At 43.8% G+C, this 26,232-nt stretch overlaps 1 protein-coding gene across 1 annotated transcript in view; it reads right to left on the bottom strand.

The window, feature by feature from the left end:
- LOC126195730 (facilitated trehalose transporter Tret1-2 homolog) overlaps positions 1-26,232 on the bottom strand; it is an 89,610-nt gene that overhangs the window by 48,342 nt on the left and 15,036 nt on the right. Inside the window, exons 2-3 of the mRNA XM_049934359.1 lie at positions 22,376-22,386; positions 19,288-19,567 (exon numbers count right to left, since the gene is read on the bottom strand). Of these exons, the coding sequence (XP_049790316.1) occupies positions 19,288-19,567; positions 22,376-22,386 (291 nt within the window). The remainder of the gene's footprint in view (positions 1-19,287; positions 19,568-22,375; positions 22,387-26,232) is intronic.

Below are 26,232 nucleotides of genomic sequence, written 5' to 3'. Positions count from 1 at the left end.
TTATCTATTACTCAAAGGACAGCTAATGAGAAATCCGACCGTGAGAATTGACGGTACGCCGGTTCTTCGGAGACGAGAAACGCGCTACTTGGGAATCATCATCGATGAAAGGTGGAACTTCGCAAGGCACATTGAAACCGTAACCCAGAAAGCACTACAACTACTAAATAACCTGATTTCCATCGGACATAAGAGATTTCACCTTCCGCCTCATCTAATTAAGCTTTATCATAATAGCATACTGACGTCAATAGTGGGTTACGGCTCGGGAGTCTGGGCTCACAGGCTCACGATGGTGGTGCCCGCCGTGACGGTGAGAAGAGTACAAAGGAACATGTTACTAAGGTCCGTGGGAGCATACAGAACATCTCCGGGAGGAGCCCTGTTAATCATAATGGGGCTCTGTCCCCTGGATATAAAGATAAGGGAACAGGCCGCATGGTACTGGGCCAAGAAAGACAATATCACAAAAGTAGAGGAAATTATGGGGGCACCAGTTAGGGAAAAAGGGGAGATACGGGGAAGGGGTGAAGATCTATGGCAGGAGATATGGGAATCAGATGAATCTCGTAGAAGAACCTTTCAGCTCCTACCAGATGTTAAGGAAAGAATGAAAATGAAATACTTCGAGCCAACTCGGGGTTTGTTCCACTTTCTCACTGGTCATGGCCCCTATCCGACTTATCTATGTCGGCTTGGGAATAGGGCGACGCCCGCGTGCGACTCTGGCGCATCGGAGGGTACTCCTGACCATGTGGTTTACGAGTGCCCCCTTTTCGATGATGTAGCCGACACACTAAGACGACAGCTACCAAGTACAAACACTTATGACCTTCTAAGACAAGAGGAGACCTTTCAAAGACTGAACACGCTAGCCAACGAGGTATCACAAAAAGTATTAACAACTTTTCTGAGAGACCTTCGTGACTAGATAAATAGAAATCACCCATTGTGACCACTACCCCAATCCCGTACCGCCTGTTCGTGGATAGGTCGACCTTACAGTTGGAATCCGCCACGTGCAGGACTAGGGGGACTGGGGTGATCCTCATCACGAACTGAGACAACGCACCGACTATAACGTAGAATAGGTAGTAGATTTAGTTAAATAGAATAGGATAGTAAGTTAGAAACCTGCAGCGTTAAATAACTTCTTGCCTGCCCTGTGCCAAGGGCATACTCATGGGGATTAGCTCTGTGAGCGAGGCATCCAAGTAGGTTTATATTATTAACACTGGCACAACTGTAACGCTGCAGGCAGTTAATACTAACCTTTCGTAGATACTAGAAATTATGCTAACACTAGCAAAAATTAGAAGTAGTCTGCCTAGTAAAAAATATGGTACTGTCTGTAGTCAAGTAGAATGTAGAAGCTGCTATTATAAAACTAGAAACATAAGACCCACTAATCATTAAGGTGGTGGGTCATTTTGTATAATTATTGTTGTTGTTATGAAATAAAGAATTCTTTTTTTTTAAAAAAAAATGTGCTAGGGGACTGATGACCTCAGAAGTTGAGTACCATAGTGCTCAGAGCCATTTGAACCATTTTTTTGTTAAATTGGTTCAGACTAAAAACCAATCATGGGGTGGAAAAATACTATATCAAAACCTTGCAAAATCTGGGGAAAATCAAGCTGATAAAATAAACAATGTATTGTCAGAATCGTAAATATGCCAGAAGTCTCGAGCCGCACAGAAAGAACTTGGACTCACAACAGTAGCTATCATCAGGTCTATATCAATCCAAAATCCATAAACACCGTAAAATGTGCGTATATGGTGAGAGCATCGTATCATTTCCTGTCAGGTGTACAGTGAAGCAAAAGTCACAAAGTTAGAACTATGCTAAACTAACTCATCGCTAGTCATGACATGCAGTCAAAAAAGTACCGAATATCCCACATGCGACCTGATGAGTATGTCAGTTTGAGTCTAGAAATGTAATGGGCTAAAAACGATACGCAGAGAAATTGATTACAACAAACCACACAATAAGGAAACAGTAACAACACCACCGTCCTAAATATGAAGAAGTCCTCACTATCTTAAGGACAGTCCCCTCATTGAAGTTTACAAACTTACAAAAGGACTAAAACATGGTCAATATTAAAAACGACCTACATACCAATAGTATAAAGCCTTACAGCACGAGATACAAAGAGGTGCAGAAACAACCAAGATCTATGAGATAAATCACTATATTCGTGTAGCGACTTTTTTCCATCGTATATTAATTGGGTGTCCATCAGTATATGTATATATTAATTGGGTGTCAACCCTGTCTTTCACTGCGGATGTACACCCGATCTCTTACGGGAATCAGGAACTGCGAGTAAATGGTTCATGGGTAGGTGACGCTATGTCAGTAGTGTGTAACAGGCTGGGAACTCGGGAGCCGGCCGATATGGCCGAGCGGTTCTAGGCGCTTCAGTCCGGAACCTCGCTGCTGCTACGGTCGCAGGTTCGACTCCTGCCTCGGGCATGGATGTGTGTGATGTCCTTAGGTTAGTTAGGCTTAAGTAGTTCTTATATCTAGGGGACTGATGATCTCAGATGTTAAGTCCCATAGTGCTTAGAGCCATTTGAACCATTTTTTTTTCTGGGAACTCGGATGGCCGAGACAGTTAAGGTGACAGCTCGCGTTAAGTGGGCGATCCTGGTTCGAATCATAGTCCTTCACATCTTCATCTTTTACCATTCATTCATTTGAAATCCCAAATGCGGCTGACGTCATTAACGGAAGTTACCGGTGAAATTTCAACGCAGTCCTAAAAAAAATCGTAGGGGGCTGAAAATTTGTTTCATAACATAACTTGGCGTGCTGAATTCAGTGGGTAAATCTAGTTTTCTAAACAACTTTTTCTTCAGACTTTTTCAGATCCATGCATGGAGTTGTTGGTAATCATGGTGTGTATTCACAAAAAAAAAGTTTGAGCCAAAAATGTTTAAAATTGACAGAGGAGTAACATTTGTTTTATTGTGACCAATTTGACTTTTTTCATAAAGTTGAAGTACAGTTATTTTTCTGTCAGTAGATAGATGCATATGGTGCAAAAATTTAATTGAAACGTTAAATCTATGTGAATATATCTGTATATCTGCATAGTCCGTACGAACAACCGTAATCGCGGATGCATATGTGCCTAATATACACTCCTGGAAATTGAAATAAGAACACCGTGAATTCATTGTCCCAGGAAGGGGAAACTTTATTGACACATTCCTGGGGTCAGATACATCACATGATCACACTGACAGAACCACAGGCACATAGACACAGGCAACAGAGCATGCACAATGTCGGCACTAGTACAGTGTATATCCACCTTTCGCAGCAATGCAGGCTGCTATTCTCCCATGGAGACGATCGTAGAGATGCTGGATGTAGTCCTGTGGAACGGCTTGCCATGCCATTTCCACCTGGCGCCTCAGTTGGACCAGCGTTCGTGCTGGACGTGCAGACCGCGTGAGACGACGCTTCATCCAGTCCCAAACATGCTCAATGGGGGACAGATCCGGAGATCTTGCTGGCCAGGGTAGTTGACTTACACCTTCTAGAGCACGTTGGGTGGCACGGGATACATGCGGACGTGCATTGTCCTGTTGGAACAGCAAGTTCCCTTGCCGGTCTAGGAATGGTAGAACGATGGGTTCGATGACGGTTCGGATGTACCGTGCACTATTCAGTGTCCCCTCGACGATCACCAGTGGTGTACGGCCAGTGTAGGAGATCGCTCTCCACACCATGATGCCGGGTGTTGCCCCTGTGTGCCTCGGTCGTATGCAGTCCTGATTGTGGCGCTCACCTGCACGACGCCAAACACGCATACGACCATCATTGGCACCAAGGCAGAAGCGACTCTCATCGCTGAAGACGACACGTCTCCATTCGTCCCTCCATTCACGCCTGTCGCGACACCACTGGAGGCGGGCTGCACGATGTTGGGGCGTGAGCGGAAGACGGCCTAACGGTGTGCGGGACCGTAGCCCACCTTCATGGAGACGGTTGCGAATGGTCCTCGCCGATACCCCAGAAGCAACAGTGTCCCTAATTTGCTGGGAAGTGGCGGTGCGGTCCCCTACGGCACTGCGTAGGATCCTACGGTCTTGGCGTGCATCCGTGCGTCGCTGCGGTCCGGTCCCAGGTCGACGGGCACGTGCACCTTCCGCCGACCACTGGCGACAACATCGATGTACTGTGGAGACCTCACGCCCCACGTGTTGAGCAATTCGGCGGTACGTCCACCCGGCCTCCCGCATGCCCACTATACGCCCTCGCTCAAAGTCCGTCAACTGCACATACGGTTCACGTACACGCTGTCGTGGCATGCTACCAGTGTTAAAGACTACGATGGAGCTCCGTATGCCACGGCATACTGGCTGACACTGACGGCGGCGGTGCACAAATGCTGCGCAGCTAGCGCCATTCGACGGCCAACACCGCGGTTCCTGGTGTGTCCGCTGTGCCGTGCGTGTGATCATTGCTTGTACAGCCCTCTCGCAGTGTCCGGAGCAAGTATGGTGGGTCTGACACACCGGTGTCAATGTGTTCTTTTTTCCATTTCCAGGAGTGTATGTTCTCGTCTTTTCGAAGAAACAGGTTATGTTGAGGAACTTGCTAAACGTGCTAAATTTATAAAGAAAAGGAGTATTTAGGACATGTATTTACATCGTGCCTTCTTGCCTTGTAGTGATGGCCCGCCATTTCCATCAGAAGTAAGTTATGAACGTTTTAACAAATGTGCTATACGTAAATGAAGCCTGAAGAGTTAAGGAAAGCTTTCACCATGGAAGAGGAAACTGTTAAATGTACATTTATTGATGTTGTTTGTTATCCTCTAGATACAGTTAGTTAACAGAGTTCCTAGTGACACTGTTAATTCACAAATTATTACGTTTTACAACAGAACACTGAAATTTAGCCGTCTCACTGGATATCATCAACAGAGAAGGCAAAGAAGAGGTACTTCACCCCCATATAGCAAGGTTGTAGTATACATTATCGCTTTACAAGATTTGTGTAAATACTGTGTAATAACTTACATTAGATACAACAGTGAAGATCACTGGCAGTACAAAACCGTTGAGGCTTTCGTGGTCAGTTGTCGACTCCAGTCCACCACCAAAAATGCTGGGTGAGCCCTTCAAAGTGCCAGCCACTTGCGCTGGTGAAACATTAGAAAAGTCGTTAAACCAACGTCGTGCGAAGATCTCGAGACAGAAGTCAACAGGCTGTGTTCGTTTGTCAACATTGGAACTCCAACTATCTAGCAACATTCTTCGATCCAAGATTTGGCGTCTTTCACATACCACATAGCAGCTTTTCTGAACGGAAGCCATGGTAAGTGAACTCGCCTATGTTTCCTGTGAAAAATGTTTTCCAGAGCTGTTAACAAATGGCTCTGAGCACTATGGGACTTAACTTCTGAGGTCATTAGTCCCCTAGAACTCAGAACTACTTGAACCTAACTAACCTAAGGACATCACACACATCCATGCCCGAGGCAGGATTCGAACCTGCGACCGTAGCGGTCGTTCGGTTCCAGACTGTAGCGCCTAGAACCGCTCGGCCACCCCGGCCGGCAGAGCTGTTAACGTTTTCGAAGTAATTCCCTGTTATGTGGCTGAAATCCAACAACATGCATCAAGTTGCTGAAAAATCCAAGGGTGGTGTTACAAAAGTATAAAAACGTGTGTAGAAAAATAGCTAATTCAAATGCTTTCTAGAATTATGGAAAACTGAAACGATAGTATTCACCTACCAATTAAAGTTTTATTAATGTTGTGATGCATTCAAACTGAAAATTGCCTTATCTAGATCTCCTCACTAAAACATGTCTCAGAGTCAACTTAGAAAAGCTTGTGTTCGTTTCCTACATTCACTTGATAGAAACCGGCAAAAACAAATTTTGCGGTTTTGAGCCCTATGTGTGTTTCGTTTGATAGTTGCTTGTAGCAAAGAAAGGAAAACTGGAACATGGAAAGAGCGTATAGAGGGTCTATACAAAAGAGATGAACTAGAATGCTATAGAAAGAGGACGTAGATGGACATGAAGTGGGAGATACGATATTTCGAGAAGAATGTGACAGAGTACTGGAAGACCTAAGTTGAAACAAGGCGCCGGGAGTAGATGAGATTCCGTCAGAACTACTGAAAGCCTTGGGAGAGCCAACCACGACGAAACTCTTCCATCTAGTGAGCAAAATGTATGATACAGGCGAAATACCCTCAGATTTCAAGAAGAATTTAATAATTCCAATTGCAAAGAAAGCAGGTTTCACAGGTGAGATTATTTTCGAAGTATAAGTTTAAGAAGTCATGGTTGCAAAATTTTAACACGAATTCTTTGCAGAGGAATGAAAAAACTGGTAGAAGCCGACCTCAGAGAAGATCAGTTTGGATTCCAGAGAATTTAGGAACACATGAGGCAATAGTGACCCTGTGGTTGTCTTAGAAGATAGGTTAAGGAAAGGCAAACCTGTGTTTATAGCGTTTGTAGATTTAGAGAAAGCCTTTGACAATGAAGAATGGAATACTAGCAAGGGTAAAATACAGGGATCGATAGACTATATGGAACATGTACAGAACTCAAAGGACAGTTATAAGAGTCATAGAGTTTGAAACGGAAGCTGAGGTTTGAGAAGGGAGTGACATAGGATTGTAGCCCATCCCCGATATGAGTCAATCTGTACATTGACCCATGGTCGTGGTCCAGGGCTAGCTAGCGTCTTTGATTCGTAATCAAAACGTCTCCGGCCCCGGGTTCGAATCCCGCCTCTGCTTAATTCTTGATTAATAATCAGCATTGGCGGCCGAAGACTTCCGGCATAAGAAGTCACCCTCATTCTGCCAACGGCCTTGTCAAAGAGGCTGGAGGAGCGGACAGATGTTCGGGGAAATCTCTTGTCCTAGGGGTGGGAAGTGCCCCTAAAGGCGGAAGAATCACCAATGATCAATGGCATGAGGCTGATGAAGACAATGGAAACTACTGCATTAAAGACACGTAACGTGTATCCACAGGACAAAAATGGTTCAAATGGCTCTGAGCACTATGGGACTCAACATCTTAGGTCATAAGTCCCCTAGAACTTAGAACTACTTAAACCTAACTAACCTAAGGACATCACACACACCCATGCCCGAGGCAGGATTCGAACCTGCAACCGTAGCAGTCCCGCGGTTCCGGACTGCAGCGCCAGAACCGCTAGACCACCGCGGCCGGCTCCACAGGACATGTGACCTGTAATTGAAGAAGTGTCATGAAAACCTCTCCATTGGCAAAAGATTCCGGAATAGTCCCCCATTCGGATCTCCGGAAGGGGACTGTCAAGGGGAAAAAGACTGAATAATCAACGGAAGGATAACGGTCAACGAGTCGGGGCGTGGAATGTCAGAAGCTTGAACGTGATAGGGAAACTAGAAAATAGGAAAACGAAAATGCAAAGGCTCAATCTAGGTATAGTAGGGATCAGTGAAGTGAAGTGGAAAGAAGTCAAGGATTTCTGGTCAGATGAGTATAACGTAATATCAACAGCAGCAGGATTCGTTATGAATAGGAACGTAGGGCAGAGAGTGTGTTACTGTGGACAGTTTAGTGAAAGGGTTGTTCTTATCAGAACCTACAGCAAACCAACACCGACGACGATAGTTCAGGTTACATGTTGACGTCGCAAGCTGAAGATGAAGAGATAGAGAAAGTGTATGAGGATATTGAAAGAGTAGTACAGTATGTAAAGGGGGATGAAAATCTAATAGTCATGGGCGACTGGAATGCAGATGTAGAGGATGGAGTAGAAGAAAAGGAGAAGGGCTTGGGACAAGGAATGAGAGAAGAGAAAGACTAATTGGTTTCTGTAACAGGTTTCATCTAGTAACAGCGAATACCCTGTTCAAGAATCACAAGAGGAGGAGGTATACTTGGAAAAGGCGGGATGATACGGGAAGATTTCAGTTAGATTACATCACGATCAGACAGAGATTCCGAAATCAGATACTGGATTGTAAGGGTTACCCAGGATGAGATATAGACTCAGATCACAATATAGTAGTGATTAAGAGTGGGCCGAAGTTTAAGACATTAGTCAGGAAGAATCAATACGCAAAGAAGTGAGATAAGGAAGTTCTAAGAAATGACGAGATACGCTTGAAGTTCTTTAGGGCTGTAGATACAGCAATAAGGAACAGCTCAGTAGGCAGTACAGTTGAAGAGGAATGGACATCCCTAAGAAGGGCCACACAGAAGTTGGGAAGGAAAACATAGGTACAAAGAGGGTAACTGCGAAGAAACCATGGGTAATGGAAGAAATACTTCAGTTGATCGATGAAAGGAGGAAGTACAAAAATGTTCCGGGAAACTCAGGAATACAGAAGTACAAGTCGCTGGGGAATAAAATATATAGTAAGTGCAGGGAAGCTAAGACGAAATGGCATCGAAAAGGAAATGATTGTCGGAAGGACAGACTCAGAGACTCAGCACAACCTTCGGTGACATTAAAAGCAATGGTGGTAACATTAAGAATGCAACGGGAATTCCACTGTTAAAGCAGCGGAGAGAGCGGATATGTGGAAAGAATATATAGGCCTCTATGAGGGGGAAGATTTGTCTGATAGAAGAAGAAATAGGAGTTGTTTTAGAAGAGGTAGGGAATCCAGTATTAGAACCAGAATTTAAAAGAGCTTTGGAGGGCTAAAGATCAAATAAGGCAGAAGGGATAGATAACATTCCATCAGAATTTCTAAAATCATTGGGGAAAGTGGCAACAAAACGACTATTCACGTTGGTTTGTAGGATGTATGAGTCCGTCGACATACCATCTGACTTTTGGAAAATCATCATCCACACAATTCCGAAGACGACAAGAGCTGGCATGTGCGAGAATTATCACACAATCAACTTAACAGCTCATGCATCCAAGTTTCTTACAAGAATAATATACAGAAGAATGGAAAGGAAAACTGAGGATGTGTTGGACGACAACCAGTTTGGCTTTAGGAAAAGTAGAGGCTAGAGAGGCAATTCTGACGTTCCGGTTAATAATGGAAGCAAGACTAAAGAAAAATCGAGACACGTTCATCGTATTTGTCGACGTGGAAAAAGCGTTCGACAATGTAAAATGGTGCAAGATGTTCGAAATTCTGAAAAAATAGGGGTAAGCTATAGGGAGAGACGGGTCATATACAATATGGACAATAGCCAAGAGGGAATAATAAGAGTGGACGACCAAGAACGAAGTGCCCGGATTAAAAAGAGTGTAAGACGAGGATGTAGCCTTTCGCTCCTACTGTTCAATCTGTACATCGAGGAAGCAATGATGGAAACAAAAGAAAGGTTCAGGAGTGGAATTAAAATTCAATATCAATGACACGATTTCGCTGATGACATTGCTATCCTGAGTGAAAGTGAAGAAGAATTACATTACATGCTGAAAGGAATGAACATTCTAATCAGAACACCGTATGGACTGGGAGTAAATCGAAGAAAGACGAAGGTAGTGAGAAGTAGTAGAAATGAGAACAGCGAGAAACTTAACATCAGGACTGATGGTCACGAAGTAGATAAAATTAAGGGATTCTGTTTCCTAGGCAGTAAAATAACCAATGACGGATGGAACAAGGAGGACATCAAAAGCAGATTAGCTATGGCAAAAAGGCATTCCTGGCCATGAGAAGACTACTAATATCTAATATCGGCGTTAATTTTAGGAAAAAATTTCTGGGAATGTACGTCTAAGTACAGCATTGTATGGTAGTGAAACATGGACTGTGAGAAAGCCGGAACAGAAGAGAATCGAAGCATTTGAGATGTGCTACAGACGAATGTTGAAAATAAGGTGGACTGAGGTTCTACGCAGAATCGGAGAGGAAAGGAATATGTGGAAAACACTGATAAGGAGAAGGGACGGGATGGTAGGATATCTGTTAAGATATGAGGGAATGACTTCCATGGTACTTCATGGAGCTGTATAGAGCAAAAACAGCAGAGGAAGAGAGAGACTGGAATACATCCAGCAAATAATTGAGGACGTAGGATGCAAGTGCTACTCTGAGATGACGAGGTTAGCACAAGAGAGGAATTCGTGGCGGGCCGCATCAAACCAGTCATACGGCTGATGGAAAGTAGTATTACCAAACAGAAAACAGCCAGACCTTCTTTAATAACAGCGCAGTTAAGTAAAATTATCAAATAGAAAGCAGGCAGGGCTTGAATCATAACAGCTTCAGTTAAGCAAAATTACCAAATGCAAACAGGGAGGTCTTCAAAAAAAAATAGCTTCTGTTAAGTTATATTACCAAATAGAAAAGAGACAGGTCTCCAATAATAACAGCTTCACTTAAGTAAAATCACCAAATGGAAAACAGGCAGGCCTTCTTTAATAACAGCTTCAGTTAACTAAAATTACTAACTAGATAACAGAGTAGGCCTTCATGAATAACTGTTGTTGTTAAGCAACCAAGAGTGCGAACTGCCTCCTCACAGGATGTGCAACAGAAGGCTTATACGCAAGGAGCACAAGACTACACCAAAATTAAAGGCCAAGATAGATTACAATGGGAGGACCGGCCTTCCAAAGCGCTTTTCGTTCGGTACAGACCGGCAAAAGAAATATTAACACAGCAAGGTTAATTACGTGCAGGCAACAAGAATTAGACAAACGGTATAGCCGCATCACTGCGAGATGCTGCCTTTACAACGATGGGGAAATGCCCGAAAGAAAACTAGGCTGCCAAACCCAGTTATACAGCCTCAGTAATTGCAAATTTTAGACCCAAGCATCTTTTAAGCCAATATAATTAACAGAGCGATGACGTCAGCAATGCCTGAGGATATCTCGAAGCCGCACCCGTCCGTATTATTAGACAAAGCTACTTATCTGGTGTCCGAAGGCGTTTAACAGGGAGGTCGAATAAAACCCAACCATCTAGGTACTGAGCGACGACGGGGAATCGGGCCACAGCGTCGAAAAAACACGTTATCTCTCCGACTCGAGGAACACAATCGGCTGACACAGTTTAAGGTATCCTGTTGACAAACAACCAAGCCCAGTATCCACTTTGGAAAACTAACAATTCCCGGCGGGGTCAGGGATTTTCTCTGCCTCGTGATGACTGGGTGTTGTGTGCTGTCCTTAGGTTAGTTAGGTTTAATTAGTTCTAAGTTCTAGGGGACTGATGACCATAGATGTTAAGTCCCATAGTGCTCAGAGCCATTTGAACCATTTGAAAACTTAACAACAGCCACAATTCAAGGAGCCAACTGGCGGTGAAATAGATCAGCTATGAAATTGCAATGATTGCAACAGTCCTATAGCTAACAACAAAAAAATAACAGTTAAGACTTCAAAATCCAAACATAACTGAAGTTCGCGAATAGAAGTTGAAATTTGCCGGTTCCAAAGGGGACCCAGATTTCAGCACAGCGGAACTGACTTCAACTCTCTCATCGGTGTGCCACGTTCCATAGCTGCTTGACGAGGCTACGCGTGAAGACGACACTCGAAGTCAGCCACGGATTGAAATCCGACCGTCAAAAATGCCCTGCAATCACTCGTCAGACTCTGTGCCCAAGACATTTGTTCAAGTGCTCGTCTTACTCGCCGGGCGGACCTCTCACACGGTCCTCCCCCCTCCGTTACCACTCCTCAGCTCCCACGCTGAAAACACCTCCCGTGCCTATCAACAACCTCAAGTAAAGATCACAGTGGCCTCAAACCAGAGGAAATCACACGACAGATCGAGATAGTGGCGCCAGGAAACCGAAAGGCGACGTCAGCAACCACGCCACGGCTCAAACCCCCCTCCCCCTCCTCCTTAAACCACTGGACCCCAGTCGAGCCTACAGAAGAAAAAGGAGAAGGTTAGTTGACGAGCTTAAGTTGATTAAGGTGCACCCAGAGGACCTTACCAGTGGCCAGATGCCTGACAAACAAGTTAACCGGACCCAGAAGTTGGATGATAGAGAATGGGATGAAGCGAGGAGTGAACTTCCAGAGCTTGGCACCACCCCTCGCCTGACTGGCACAGTTCTTCCCGAATACCTTATCCCCTACCTTGCCTTGAAAGGGACGTCTATTCCTATGATAACGCCGTCCCTGTCGGCGGTGGGCTAACCTAATGTTATTCCCGGCCCGTTCCCAATTTTCCCTAAGATTTTCAGGAATATCGTACGAAGGTAGGAGGTCGTTGATATCCCACAAGTTGGACAGAGCGGAATTGATGGGATACGCAAACAAGAGAGCGGTAGGAGCTGCCCTGGATGCTTCGTGCTGCGCAGTGTTAAATGCAAAATTCAGCCAAGGCAAGGTGGTCGCTCACTTACCCGGCGACTTATGATGGTAAATGATAAAAGTTAACTTAAGATTGCGATTCAGTCCCTCGGCAAAAGATGGCTGGTGATAATATGCCGTAATGGTTAGGTGCTTAACAGTGTTACGAACGTAAGACACCGGAGCGTTATCGGTAGCAAGAGCCTTAGGGGGTCCAAACCAGCTGAAGATGTTGGTCAGATACGCAATGGTAATGGCCGCCGTGAGCCCACGACTAGGGATTAACCATAAAAATCTGGAAAAAGTGTCAACAACCTCCATAATACATCGGTTCTCGTTCTTGATACGAGAAAGAGGCCCTACGTAATCGATAAAGAGTTTGTCCACAGGATTCTCCTCGCACTCGGATTGTAACAACCCCTTCGGAGGACTATTACTGGTTTTAGCATTTTTACATGCGTCAGACACACCTACTAATCGCCTGATATCCTTATACAATGCAGGCCAAGTGAGGTGAGCCTTGACTTTTTACAAGGTCTTCTAAAGGTCCAGATGTCCTCCCACTAGAGAATTATGAAATAATGGAATAGGGAAGGCACCAGAAGGATACCATTGGATTCACAGCAGGCGTATTTGGTGGCCAAAACATCAACATGATTTCTCTATAATGTTCCTCAGACCACTCTAGCATGGTTCTGGCTCCCAGACACGGACAGTTTGACTGTTGAAAGATGACATCACCGTCAAGAAAGACATCAAGCATCAAAGGATGCTGGTGGTCCGCACCTGAAATGATGTCTTCGGTTACTACGCAGGTCTCATGCAAGCACAGGAGGATGTTTTCCATAGCATAATACTGCTTCCACTAGCCTGCGCCCGTGGTGTGCTGAATGTTTGGAGCGGACATTCGTCCGGATGACGGCGTTTGTGGAGACGACCATAGACCTGGTGTAGCGAGAAACACGGTTCATTCGTAGAGCCGACACGTCCCCATCGATCCACGGCCGAATTCGGCTAGTCCCGTGCCCACTGCAATCGTGACTGACGATGTCGTTGGGTCAATACGTGAACGCTAGGAATCGTCTGCTGCGGAGCTCCATGTTCAACAATGTACCATGAACGGTGTGCTCCAAAACACTTGTGCGTGTCCCAGCATTGTGTACTTTTGGCAGAGACACCACAGATCACCATGTATCCTACTCTACGGAGCAAACAAGCCTATGAACCCCACATTCTGTGAAAAGTCCTGGGCGTCCAATCATTTTGCGCCTAGCGGTAGTTTCACTGTTCTTCTACCACTTTCCGTAAATGCTCACGACATTAGAACGAAATATTCGGCCAGCTTCGCGGTTTCAGAGATACTCATTCACAGGCTCTGCATGATAAATATCTGCCCTTTGTCAGGGTCGATTATCTTAATGGATTTCCCCATTTGCAGCCCATATCTTCGTTAGCGTGATCCCCCATCCGTCTCAGCTCCGCTTAAATACTTCCGTCATCGCGTTCAAAAATGGTTCAACTGGCTCTGAGCACTATGGGACTTAACATCTGTGGTCATCAGTCCCCTAGAACTTAGAACTACTTAAACCTAACTAACCTAAGGACATCACACACATCCATGCCCGAGGCAGGATTCGAACCTGCGACCGTAGCAGTCACGCGGTTCCTGACTGAGCGCCTAGAACCGCGAGACCACCGCGGCCGGCCCGTCATCGCGTCACGTGCCTGCAACGCCACCAGGCGGCATCCAGTGCCTTGGTGAGCAGTGGTCGTTATGTTTTGACTGTTCAGTATACACGGCACTAAATGATGAAATAGTAATACATATACAAATTGGAAAAATCTATTGAGCAGGATAGTCTGTCGCCGCTTATTGTGCCAGGCGCCAACTAAAACATGTAATTGTCTTCATTAATGCAGAAAAGCTGTAATACAAGTAATACAGCAAATTAACATACATATAGCGACGAGAGAAAAATAGCAGTGAACACACAAAACAAACAACACTAAATGTAAAAATTGTAACACAGACAAAACGGAACAGAAACCTGTCAACAGGTTAAGTTAGATAGATCGTAGCCAGTTATTGTTCCAGGAGTCACGTTAATACTGTAATTAGATTACATTAATATAGAAAAACAGTAAATCAAGCCGCGTGGAGTGGCCGCGTGGTTTGAGACGCCATGTCAAGGACAGCGCGGCCCGCAGGTTCGAGTCCTCCACGGGCATCTGTGTATGTGCTGTTAAAAAGAAATGGCTCTGAGCACTATGGGACTTAACATCTGAGGACATCTGTTGTCTAGACTTAGAACTACTTAAACCTAACTGACCTAAGGACATCACACACATCCATGTGCGAGGCAGGATTCGAACCTGCGACCGTAGCGGTCGCGCAGATCAAGACTGAAGCGCCTAGAACCGCTTGGCCACAACGGCCGGCTGTGTGTGTTGTTATTAGGATAAGTTAGTTTAAGTACTGTGTAAGTCTAGAGACCGATGACCTCAGCAGTTTGGTCCCATAGGAATTCACACACACACACACACACACACACACACACACACAGTAAATCAAGTAATACAGCTAATACATACACAGTACAAAAACACAAAATTTAAAAATTAGAATAATTATGCGAAACATGAATCTTCTTGTGACATCTGAGACGTGGAATATTTCGCGTAATTAACTAACAATTGGTGTCGCTGCCCTGGGACATCGGGGTCAAGTACACATTACGAGACCAACTTCTGAGACCAGCTTTCTTAGCAGCGCCAGTGAGGGGACGACTATCTCTGACAATAATCTTTCCTATCTTCCGTTTTCTTTCTATCCTTAAAAATTAATGTATTATAATTTTCCGTTTTGTTATTTCACGTAATATAACAAATGGTTCAAATGGCTCTAAGCACTATGGGACTTAACATCCGAGGTCATCAGTCCCCTAGAACTTAGAACTACTTAAACTTAACTAACCTGAGAACATCACACACATCCATGCCCGAGGCAGGATTCGAACCTGCGATCATAGCAGGCGCGCGTTTCCAGACTGAAGCGCATAGAACCACTCGGCCACAGCGGCCGGCATCTAATATAATTTCAAGAAGTAATCACAGCTGTAACTTAAACAAAAAGAGAAAAAAGACCTCCAAGCAATCCCCCATCCACGCTGTGCTGCATGGGCTACAGTGCCCGTGGCCTGCGCTGCGTAATCAAATTTCATTGTGTGGTGAGGCGTGGCTACCAGCTAAGTAGAGCGGAGCACTACGACTTGAAAGAATTTATCGGATGGCGAGTACTACTTGTCTAAACGCAGCCTTGAAAATAAAAATGCAGCCAGCCTTGTAAATCCGCGTGAATTAATAGCTGTAGAAATGTTTTTAGCATTCAGACTGCAGATAAAATTGCACTGACAGTCACAAATCTTTGGAAATGACAAATGAAAAAGATTTGTGTTCAGGAATGTGTGATAACAGATTATGATCGTGTCGTCACAAGACGTCACTCGTCCATGGCAGTTTGAAAAGCCGCGCGAACAGAGTTGAGGCTGTGTAAGCACGACTCCATGAGGGCCCTGTTAGCAGGAGCGCCACGACTCCAGCGCTGGAGTGTTGGTGTGCGAAGTCGCTGTACACATCGGCCGGAACTGGAGGTATGACTGAGCGAGTAACGTGAGAGGGAATACAGATTTCCACCGAGCAGCCGAACAGTACGGGTTTAACTAGTCTAGTCGTCGGTCGATAACAAGAGTACGCTGCCCGAAGTGGGAGTAGGGCGTGCCCGCTGCTGTTAGCCACAGAGCACTCTGTTACTGGCGCTTCCTGGAGCGCACAAACTGGGGCAGCGTCTTAACCCATAGAGCTGCATCGGATATCAGGAGGTGCAATGTGGTGCAATGTGGCTCAAGATAGGCAGCCAGTAGTGGGACTAGATCGTATTGACCCACTAACCTCGTTAAGTCGTACATATATCTTTTTTACGTGTGGGCTGTTAAGCTAGAAAGGAGCACAGTACTCTGTTGCTGAGTATACCAAAGCGAGTGCTCATACCTGGACAATGTCTGCTGACGATCCTCAACGAGAGCCACAGAGATTATGGAGAACGTTGTTTCTAGTTTTGAGCTTAGCAGATTTTCGTGTCAAGTGCTCCTTAAAAGAAAGCGTCCTATTTAGAAAGCGTCCTATCTAAAGTGATACCATGGTATTTTGGATGCATATTATGAGGGAGTTTGTCTCCTTCGTATAAGTCGATGGCTCTGGACAGATGAAGACATGAAACTTCTGTTTCATTTGAATTTAGTTGTAGCCTCCGTTTACAGAAACAGTGGCTTAAGATGTCTATATCAGGAGTTAGGATTTCTTCAGTTGTTCCAAAGGTTTTGTGTTTGGTACTATTGCCCAGTCGTCTTCACAGGCAAACTTTCTGGACTGTGTTGGAGGAATATCAGATATATATAAATTAAACAAGAGAGGAGCAAAGACGGAGCCCTGTGGTAAGCCGTTATCCAATACTTTTGGGCAACTAGTGTCTTTTTCTGTAGTCTCTGTAATTGACCTTCCAGTTGACACGTTGTCAATTAATTTTGCTGTTCGTCTGCATGGGACGATTTGCAATAATTTATAAAGAATCTCTGATAATAAGATTGTGCTTGGTGCTCTGATTGATGTGTAGCAAATTTATTTTTAAATATGGTACGTCTTTTATAGTACTCATGGGAAATCGTCAAGTCTTGTGAGTTCTAAACATAACAAACGGGAAGTTGCGAGACAAGAGATAACAATCGCCTATGAGTGACTGCAGCAAGGCAAGGAGCAAGGATAAGAAAGGGATAAAGGGAGAAGGAGTCTCTGAAAGGGGCACCTGTACGTCACACAGAGTCTATAGCAGACCGTCCACTCGGCCTCCGAAGAAAAGTGCACAGTTAGAGCAGAGGAATGATGAGCGCCCTTCGACTCCAGCGGGTGACGACGAAGGGGAAAACTGAATAAGACTCGGGAGCAGGACATTCTGAGAGGTCTATTACAGCCAGAATAGGAATCACACAGTTACATTCAATGTTCCGATAAAAATCAGTGAAGCCAACTTCCGAGACAATATCGCTGCATCACAAACAACTGGACTACAGATGATTAACGGGTATTTGAGGGGTACTGGTTTTCTGGGAGACACCTTGTACTTTTACGAACTCTTTGGTCCACTTGGGATTTCAAGGAATGCAAGGAGAGCACTAGCATGGACACGTTGGAGTGCAAGGAACGCAGTTAAGTGACGCTCATTCTAAGACCTCTGATTCCAAGACGACGGGAGTGATAATCATTGCCATGTGACAAGCCCCTCCATCCTTATCCGTGACGTCATCGCTTTTATCACTGATATCTTTCTAATTATCAGTGACGCTATCAAGCCACGCGCTCTTTCCACCTCCTCGTTTGGAATCGAAATAGCGCAAGTGTGATAATGCCCTGCATCCCCACCCTTCTTTTTGGAAATTTTGTGGTAAGATCTTATGGGACCAAACTGCTGAGGTCGTCGGTTCTTAAGCTTACACACTACCTAACCTAACTTAAACTAACTTACACTAAGGACAACACACACCGAGGAGGACTCGAACCACCGATTGGGGGGGGGGATCCGTGCGAACCGTGACAGGACGCCCCTTCTTTCCAAGCAGTCACACTGAAGTATTAAAACGGCCTATCTAATCAGCATGCTCTAGCCTACATGTTACAGCGCTGTTTCAAGGCTGAGACAGTTCCTCAGTGATGCCACAACGCCAGCGAGTAGCAGCACAGAAGACTTAATGCACAGCCTTATTTCTGCTACACATCAGCATACCTTTCTGGTATGCTGATGGAAACTGGTGTTGGCCAGCTTGTACGGCATTTTGGGTACAAAGTAATATACATAGTGGTGTTATGAACACTTTTGTCCACACTGAAATTCAAGGAATGCAAGGAAAGCAATGCAATGTAAGGAATGCAATCAAGCTGGTCTGATTCAAAGACCTTTCATTCCAAAATGGCGGCAGCCATGATGCTTGTCATGTGACAAGCCCCCCCCTTCTTATCTGTGATGTTATCACTCTTATCAGTGATATCAACATACTTATCACTGATATCATCAAGCCACACACCCTATCTGCTCCCCCTTTTAGAATAGAAAGCCAAGATGGCAGAAATAGCCCAAGTGTGTTAATTCCTTGCATCCCTGACTGCCTTCTTTCCAAGCAATTAAAATGGGGTATCTAATCAGCATGCTCTAGCCCACACGTTACAGAACTGTCCAAAGCTGAGGCTATTCCTCAGCGATGTCTCAATGCCAGCCAATAGCTATGAAGAATGCTAAACGCACAGCCATATTTTTGCTACATATCTTGTCTCAGCAAACCTTTCTGGCACCTAGATGGTGGCCGGTGCTGGCCAACACACACAGCGTTTTGGGCACGAATTAGTACAAGTTAGCTGGCCGGAGTGGCCGAGCGGTTCTAGGCACTACAGTCTGGAACTGCGCGACCGCTACGATCGCAGGTTGGAATCCTGTTTCGGGCATGGATGTGTGTGATGTCCTTAGGCTAGCTATGTTTAGGTAGTTCTAAGTTCTAGGGGACTGATGACCTCAGAAGTTACGTCCCATTGTGAACAGAGCCATTTGAACCATTTCTGAGCACAAGTTGTACGGTTAGGGATCCTTTGGTCCACTTTGTAATTCAAGGAATGCTGTAATGTGACCGCTATGGAGTGCAAGGAATGCAGTCAAGTGGCCCAAACCTCTGATTCCAAGATGGTAGCAGCCATGACCATTTCCACGTCACAGTTCCCTCAATCCTCATCTGTGATATCATCGGTGATGTCATCATCCGTATCAGTGGCGTCATCAAATCACATGCCCTTTTCGTTTCCCCTTTTGGAATCGAAATACAAGATGGTAGCAATAGCTTATGTATGTTAATGCCCTGGATCTCCCACCCCTTCCTTCCAAGTAATCACACTGAAGTATTAAACCGAGGCAGCTAATCAGCGTACCTTTCTGGCGTCCTGATGGCGGCCGGTGCTGGCCAGCCTGTACGGCGTTTCAGGCACGAAGGGGAAGCAGATGACGTACAGGAGGAGCGGCACCATGTTGGTGTAGAGGACGGTGCGGTAGGACAGGCAGGCACCCAGCACGTAGCCGCAAAGTATGCCGCAGTTGCAGAGTAGGGACAGCATGCAGCCGATCGCGCCGCGCACCCCGTCGCTCGCAGTCTCCCCCACGTAAAGCGTCGCCAACAGTACTGCGCACGTGCCGTGCACACTCACCAGAAACCTACCGTCACACCATCACCCGATGTTAACTACATTCCCTCCGTGATAATAATAACTGAAAACTTACAACATTTATTTTCCGACAAAATAGCCTGGAGCTTCTCGAACCATCATCACCTGTCAACGTGCAATGTCCCTTGCGCTTTTTGTGAACTACAATTCCTGATCACATACCATTTCTTGCCAATCCCGATCAGCCTAGAGACCGACGCTCTGTCCAATTTAACCGTGTAATATGCTATGGACTGCATTGTAAGCTACTGGCAAATACGTTCAGGGACAAAAGTCAAGGGATAGCGATATGCACATGTGCAGATGACAGTAGTATTGCGTACACAATGTACAAAGGGGCATTGCATTTCCGGAGCTGTCATTTGTACTCAGATGATTCATATGCAAAGGTTTATGAAATGATTACGGCCGTACAATGGGAATTAACAGACTTTGAATGCAGAGTGGTAGTTGGGGATATCCCATTTCGGAAACCGTTAGGAAATCCAGTGTTCTGAGATCCACAGTGTTAAGAGTGTGCTGAGAACGCCCAGTCTGTGGCATTACCTCTCACCACGGACAATGCAGTGGCTGAAGGCCTTCATTTAACGACTGAGAGCAGCAGCGTTTGTGTAGAGTTGTCACTGATAACACAGAAGCAACACTGTATGAAATAATCGCAGAAATCAATGTGGGACGTACGAGAAACGTGTTCTTTAGGACAGTGCCGCGAAATATGGCGGTAATGGGCTATGGGAGCAGACTGTAATGTTATGTGAGCCTCACTGCCCTTTTTTTTTAACTAATTTCTGGCTGATTTTATTTTGAGTAGCTCAGTAATGTATGTAAATACCGTAAATTAAATGCGATTCAAAAAGTACTTGAAGTGAAGAGAAGCGCAGCTGGTCAGCAAGAAATTCTTTAGAGTGCAATCCCCACAACGATAGTGATTGTGAATCTTCGAGTATGGCCTTTAAAAAAAAGACTATTTATTAAAAAAATAGAGGACTGTTAATCTGTATCTTGTGGAAAGAGGACATGTTGTTAGGCCGTCGCTCAGAACGTATTGTTACATGTAATGAAAATTTTTATTTTAGTGATAAAACCGAGTAAAGTATGTGCAACAGTTGCCAAACATTTATGTATACAAATTTTCTGGAAGTGAAGAGTGGAAATATCTTGTTTTTGGAAAAGGAGGTGAACTTAATTGTCGTCGCCGTCTATCAATCGACAGAATTGTAAATGTACAAAGTTCACTAAAATACAGGAAAAGAAATGCATTCTCTATAGTTTTCATTCAATACATAACAACCTCTCATAATTTCTTAATGACAGTAATTGGATTATGTTCTTGTACAATATCATGGTGCTGAACTCCACTGACCAATTTTGATGTAGCAGGACGTGTAGTTTGAAGGAAGTTTGTGTGCCAAGCAATCTCCTTTTCTCACGAAAAGCAGATTGCTGTTCGATCTTGTTAACTTACAACAATGGTCCCTTAGGTATGAAAAGCTACGAAAACTTGGGCTCAAAGCTATCCGCAATACGGCTAAGTAACTAACAGAGTCGTATTTTAAGCTTTAAACAACAATAACTTCCTCCAAATTGTAATACGTCACCAACCGGTGCAGAAACTGATCATTCATGGAGGCAGCAACCAAAATTCTGTTACCAACTACGACTTAAAAATCTCAATCAAAAATCAATCTCTATCTCTCTCTCTCTCCAAACACATATATAAATATTCATATTATTAAGATAAAAGTCATTTTATGCTAACTGCATGACATCACTTGCAATGCCTCTCCTGGGCCCTCTGATCATATTGATAACACCCTAGACGACTGGATAACCATGGGCTGTTCAGATGATTCCCGATTTAAGTTGGTAAGAGCTGATGGTAGGACTCTAGTGTGGCACATACCCCATGAAGCTATGGGTCTAAGTCGTCAACAAGTCACAGTACAAGATGTTGGTGGCTCCATAATGGTGTATGCTGTGTTTACATGGAATGGACTGGGTTCTTTGGTCAAAGTGAACCTATCACTGACTGGAAATGGTTATGTTCGGTTACTTGCAGACCATTTGCAGCCATTTACGGACTCCATGCACCCAAAGACCTGTGGAATTTTCGCCGGGCTACAGTTCATCACGACTGGTTTCAGAAACATTCTGGACAATTCAAGCAAATTATTTGGTTTCCCAAATTGCACCACATGAATGACATCAAACATTTCTGGGACATAATCAAGAGGTCAGTTGGTGCACCAAATCCTGCACCGGCAACAATTTCGCAATTATGGACTGCTATAGAGATAGCATGACTCAATATTTCTGTACGGGACTTCAAGGGACTTGTTGAGTCCATGCCACGTCGGGCTTCTGCACTACGCTGGGCAAAAGGTGGTCTGACACGATAATTGGAGGTATCCCATGACTTTTTTCAACTCAGTGTATGTTTCCCAATCAGTCTTCATTTCTGTTCAGTCGTGATCAATCGCTGAACCGACGCCCTTTCGAATTAAATCCCGTAATCTGCTATGGACCACATTGCACACAAACTGGAAAATACATCTTGCAAAACAAAAACCGTATACAGTGTATGATAATCTTTAATGGGACATTGCTGGTTTCATGGCCTATACAGCCACATCCTGAGGTATACATCTAAACAGAAAAAAATCTGAATGGCAATCCACATGGTTCAGCAGAACCACATCATAGCAGTACAATCCCAAAACCCAAATAATGCCAATCACTAAACAAACACATAGTATTTTAAGGCATTAAAGATATGAGTGTAGGAAAGAAGAAATACCTATCCTTCACCTGAAAAACGACATTACCAGCCAAAAATCAGAGGCTAGTGTTTTAGTAACCAATATAATGGAACACCCAAACACAGTGGAGTTTCATCTTGACTCTCCCCAAAATGACATAATTATTTGTTCAAATATTATGTTTGCAGTATTACCACATCTAAAATACGTCAGCGACACACACACACACACACACTTACACACACACACAAAAACACGCACACACAATCCTGTATTACGAAATATGACGCCAAAAGTATTTTAAACTATATTCTCATTACTGACTACAATAAATCCTGCCATCCTGTCTAAGACAGACAATGGCACGGCCTTATGGTTTGAGGTGCAATAAATACAATTTTCTTTCACCTTTGGTGTTCCTGGAGGGTACGCTAACCAGCACTTGATATGTGCAGAATGCTGTGAGACCCATTCTTTTGCTGTTCTTGCAACTGGAAGATAATGTTTTGTTCCAACAAGATAATGCTCTGCTACACACTTCCTGTGAAACTTAACGTGCCCTACAAGACGAACAGCAACTCCTCTGGCCAACACATTCTCTGGTCTTGTTTCTGATGAAGCATGTGTGGGATATGATGGGACAAGAAGTGACTCGTGTGACTCATCAGCCACCGGACACTGTGACCGAGCGGTTCTAGACGCTCCAGTCCAGGTTCGAATCCTGCCTCGGGTATGGCTGTGTGTGATGTCCTTAGGTTAGTTAGGTTTAAGAAGTTCTAAGTCTAGGGGACTGATTACCTCAGATGTTAAGCCCCATAGCGCTTAGAATCATTTGAACCATTTTGAGTCATTAGCCAATCATGATAATGACCTGTAAATGTAAGCATTTAATGTACTCCATATGCACTTTTTCTACTATTAATCTTGAATAAATTGGAAATCTCTAAAAGTGTATGCTGATTTTTTTTTTTTGACAGTGTAGTTTGAAGGGAATTTTGATATACATTGGGGCAAGTTGATGCAGTTTGAAGGGCAAGTTGATTTACTTTTGGAGCAATCTGATTCAGTTTGAAGGGCTACTTGATACAGTTTCAGGGACAGTTTGATACAGTTCATGGGTAAGCTGTACAGTTTCAGAGGCTAGTTGCTACATTGTAAGGGAGGTGGGGAAGTAGATACAATTTTGCTGTGGCATGAAGGGTAATTTCAGTGACCTGTTCCATTTCTTTAAATAATGATTCGTTCTATTTTTTTAAACATTGACTGGCTGTGCTTCTGAAATGGTTATCTGTTTCGTTTCTTAGTCATGTAGGAGAGTGGTGTCCACTCAAGAGGGAATGTTGGCCATACAAGGAGGAACAGTGGTCACCCATGGTAGTCAACCACCATTACCCATTTACTGTCACCTGTTATCCTTCACCCACTGCCTGTTAACTTTTTACCATTTACTGTTACCTCTTACCCATTTACTGTTATCCATTAGCTGTTTAACGTTTACTGTTACTCATTTTCCGGTTATCATTTACTGTTTACCTGTCACCATACACCAGTCACCATTTATAGTTTACCATTTATTGTTACACATTACCTGTTCACAATTTCTTGTTACCCATTACCTTTTATCCATTTACCATTACCCATTACGCACTGATCATTCACCATTTACTATTACAATTTCGTATTGACCATTTATTTTTCACTATTTACCATTGTGCATTTACCATTCATGTTTGCAGTTCACAGTTCACCATTCATATCCATTCTCTTTTGAGCATCATTCTCTGCATTGACCACAACTCTCTTGCCTATCCATCGACAGCCATCATTCTCTCCACTGACTATAATTCTCCAGTGCCCATCATTCTCTCCATTCACAATTATTTTCTCCATTGCCCACGAAACTCCACTGACTATCTTTCTCTCAGCGACCATGATTCTCCACTGATCCTCATTCTCTCCACAGACAATCATTCTGTCTACTGACTATAATTGTCCACTAGGCATAATTTCCCATTAACCATTATTCTCCGCTCAACATCATTCTCTCCACCTGACAGTACACCGGGTAACAGTGATCAGATATTTCCACACCTACCTCATCTACTGTACTGCCCCACCTTTATCTTTAATCACACATGCACAATGGTTCCACATTTTCCTCATCATCATCTACCTGATTTATACACAACAGTAAATTTCCTCTCACTGTAATGCTTAGTTTAATGAGGTAACAACGTTACATATTACAGAGGGGAAGGTAGGCTGTAATATCTACTTTAATGAGGAAACGACATTATAATAAATTACAGGGGGCATACAGATTTCCCCCTCTAGTTTCCGCAGCTTAACACAGAAGATAACAACGTTTTGTACTGTGCCGGGGGTAGGCATCTTGATATTACTGTATGGATTCCAAAATGTATGGTGAGTTGCTTAGTGCTCTGTTGTCATCGTTTACTTTGCTAATTATTGGTGTCCGTTAGGCTTTAGGTTAGATCTGCAGTAGTGTTTGTATCTGTGTTTTTATATACAGTTTTTACTTATTTAGATGAGTCTAATGTCTGGTACAGATGTCGTACTACTGCCTTCTACTAATCTGTAATTGTTTAAATAGTGCCAATAAGCGACCTAGGTGTAAAGTAAGTTCCACAGACAATTTACATGTGGAAAAATTTAATTTGAAGGTTCATAGAGCTTGAAAAGTTTGGTACCTCGGTCCAGCGTTCGTCGTAATGAGTGTTGTTTAACATAGAAGTTTATATTAGCAGTATCGATATGCAAGCTTTGTTCATTAAGTAATCCATAGGATTTAGACGTAGCAATATTAATCTGAAGATCCACTGTGGTTACCAATTGAGAGAAATCCTACGTATTTAGAGAAATAATACAAAGTTACTTTGCTCTAATTTTCGTAGACATATGTAATCATACTTGCATATTATGATAATCAGCCTCCATGTGTGTTTATATTTTTGCACTGCATAAATGACAAATAATTTTATCAATGAATTTACTTGCGAGATATCGATTCTGTCATTGTCTTTAGTGAAGTTACGTCTGTGCCGCTGCCTTTTGTGTGTGTTTTTATTTATAAACAAAGCAATCATTTTTCAGTGTAAATGATGTATTGATGAGTCCTTGTCACGCTGAGTTGCTGCACTACGCTTGGAAAAAGAACATCCGACACGGTATTGAGATGTCCATTACTTTCGTCACGTCAGAGTACAGCGCCGACATTGGTGCCCTTGTTCGATACCAAAGGGCTGCGACTTCGATACCCAGTGCTTCTTGGAAGTTACTAGTTGTTGAGTGTCAGTTATAGATCGAAAGTTTAAGGTATAACAGCATAATGTAAGGATGCGGTAATCTGAACTCAGTTTTTAATTGGTGAGTGGTATTCCGAACAGATTGAAAGTGTCCTGGTGGCCAATCTATTTACGGAAGATTTTGACGAAAAAAGTGCTCTGCAATTTCAAATCCGTGGTTACCCTGGAGATGTGTTGGTGATATATTCGTAGTGTGGCCCCACGTTGGGGATAAAATGCTGGAGGCTTTGGAGAATCTTACCTACATTGAGACAATTTCAAGTTTACCATGGAGTGGGAGAGGAATGGCTGTCTACCTTATCTGGACGGAGTAGGTTGACGGATGGAAGTTGAGTGTTACCTTAATGCCAACCATGAAGATTTATATTTGCTGGTCCCAGCTGCAGACTAAGCCAAGGAAGTTGAAAAGTGAAGTGATTTAAAGCCTACCATGTTCCTACGATATATGGTAACTGTTTCTTCAAAAGCTTCCAGAAACTTAAAGAAGGATAAAGTGCGTGTGATACGTTTCCGTGGTCAGGCAGGCTGCTCAGACGAGACAAGGGCTTGCATCTCTATTAATCATGTAA

This window comes from Schistocerca nitens, chromosome 7, assembly GCF_023898315.1.
Source record: "Schistocerca nitens isolate TAMUIC-IGC-003100 chromosome 7, iqSchNite1.1, whole genome shotgun sequence".
Lineage (NCBI taxonomy): Eukaryota > Metazoa > Arthropoda > Insecta > Orthoptera > Acrididae > Schistocerca > Schistocerca nitens.
Note: the sequence above shows the minus strand (reverse complement) of the source record. Positions and strands in the feature narration are given on the sequence as shown.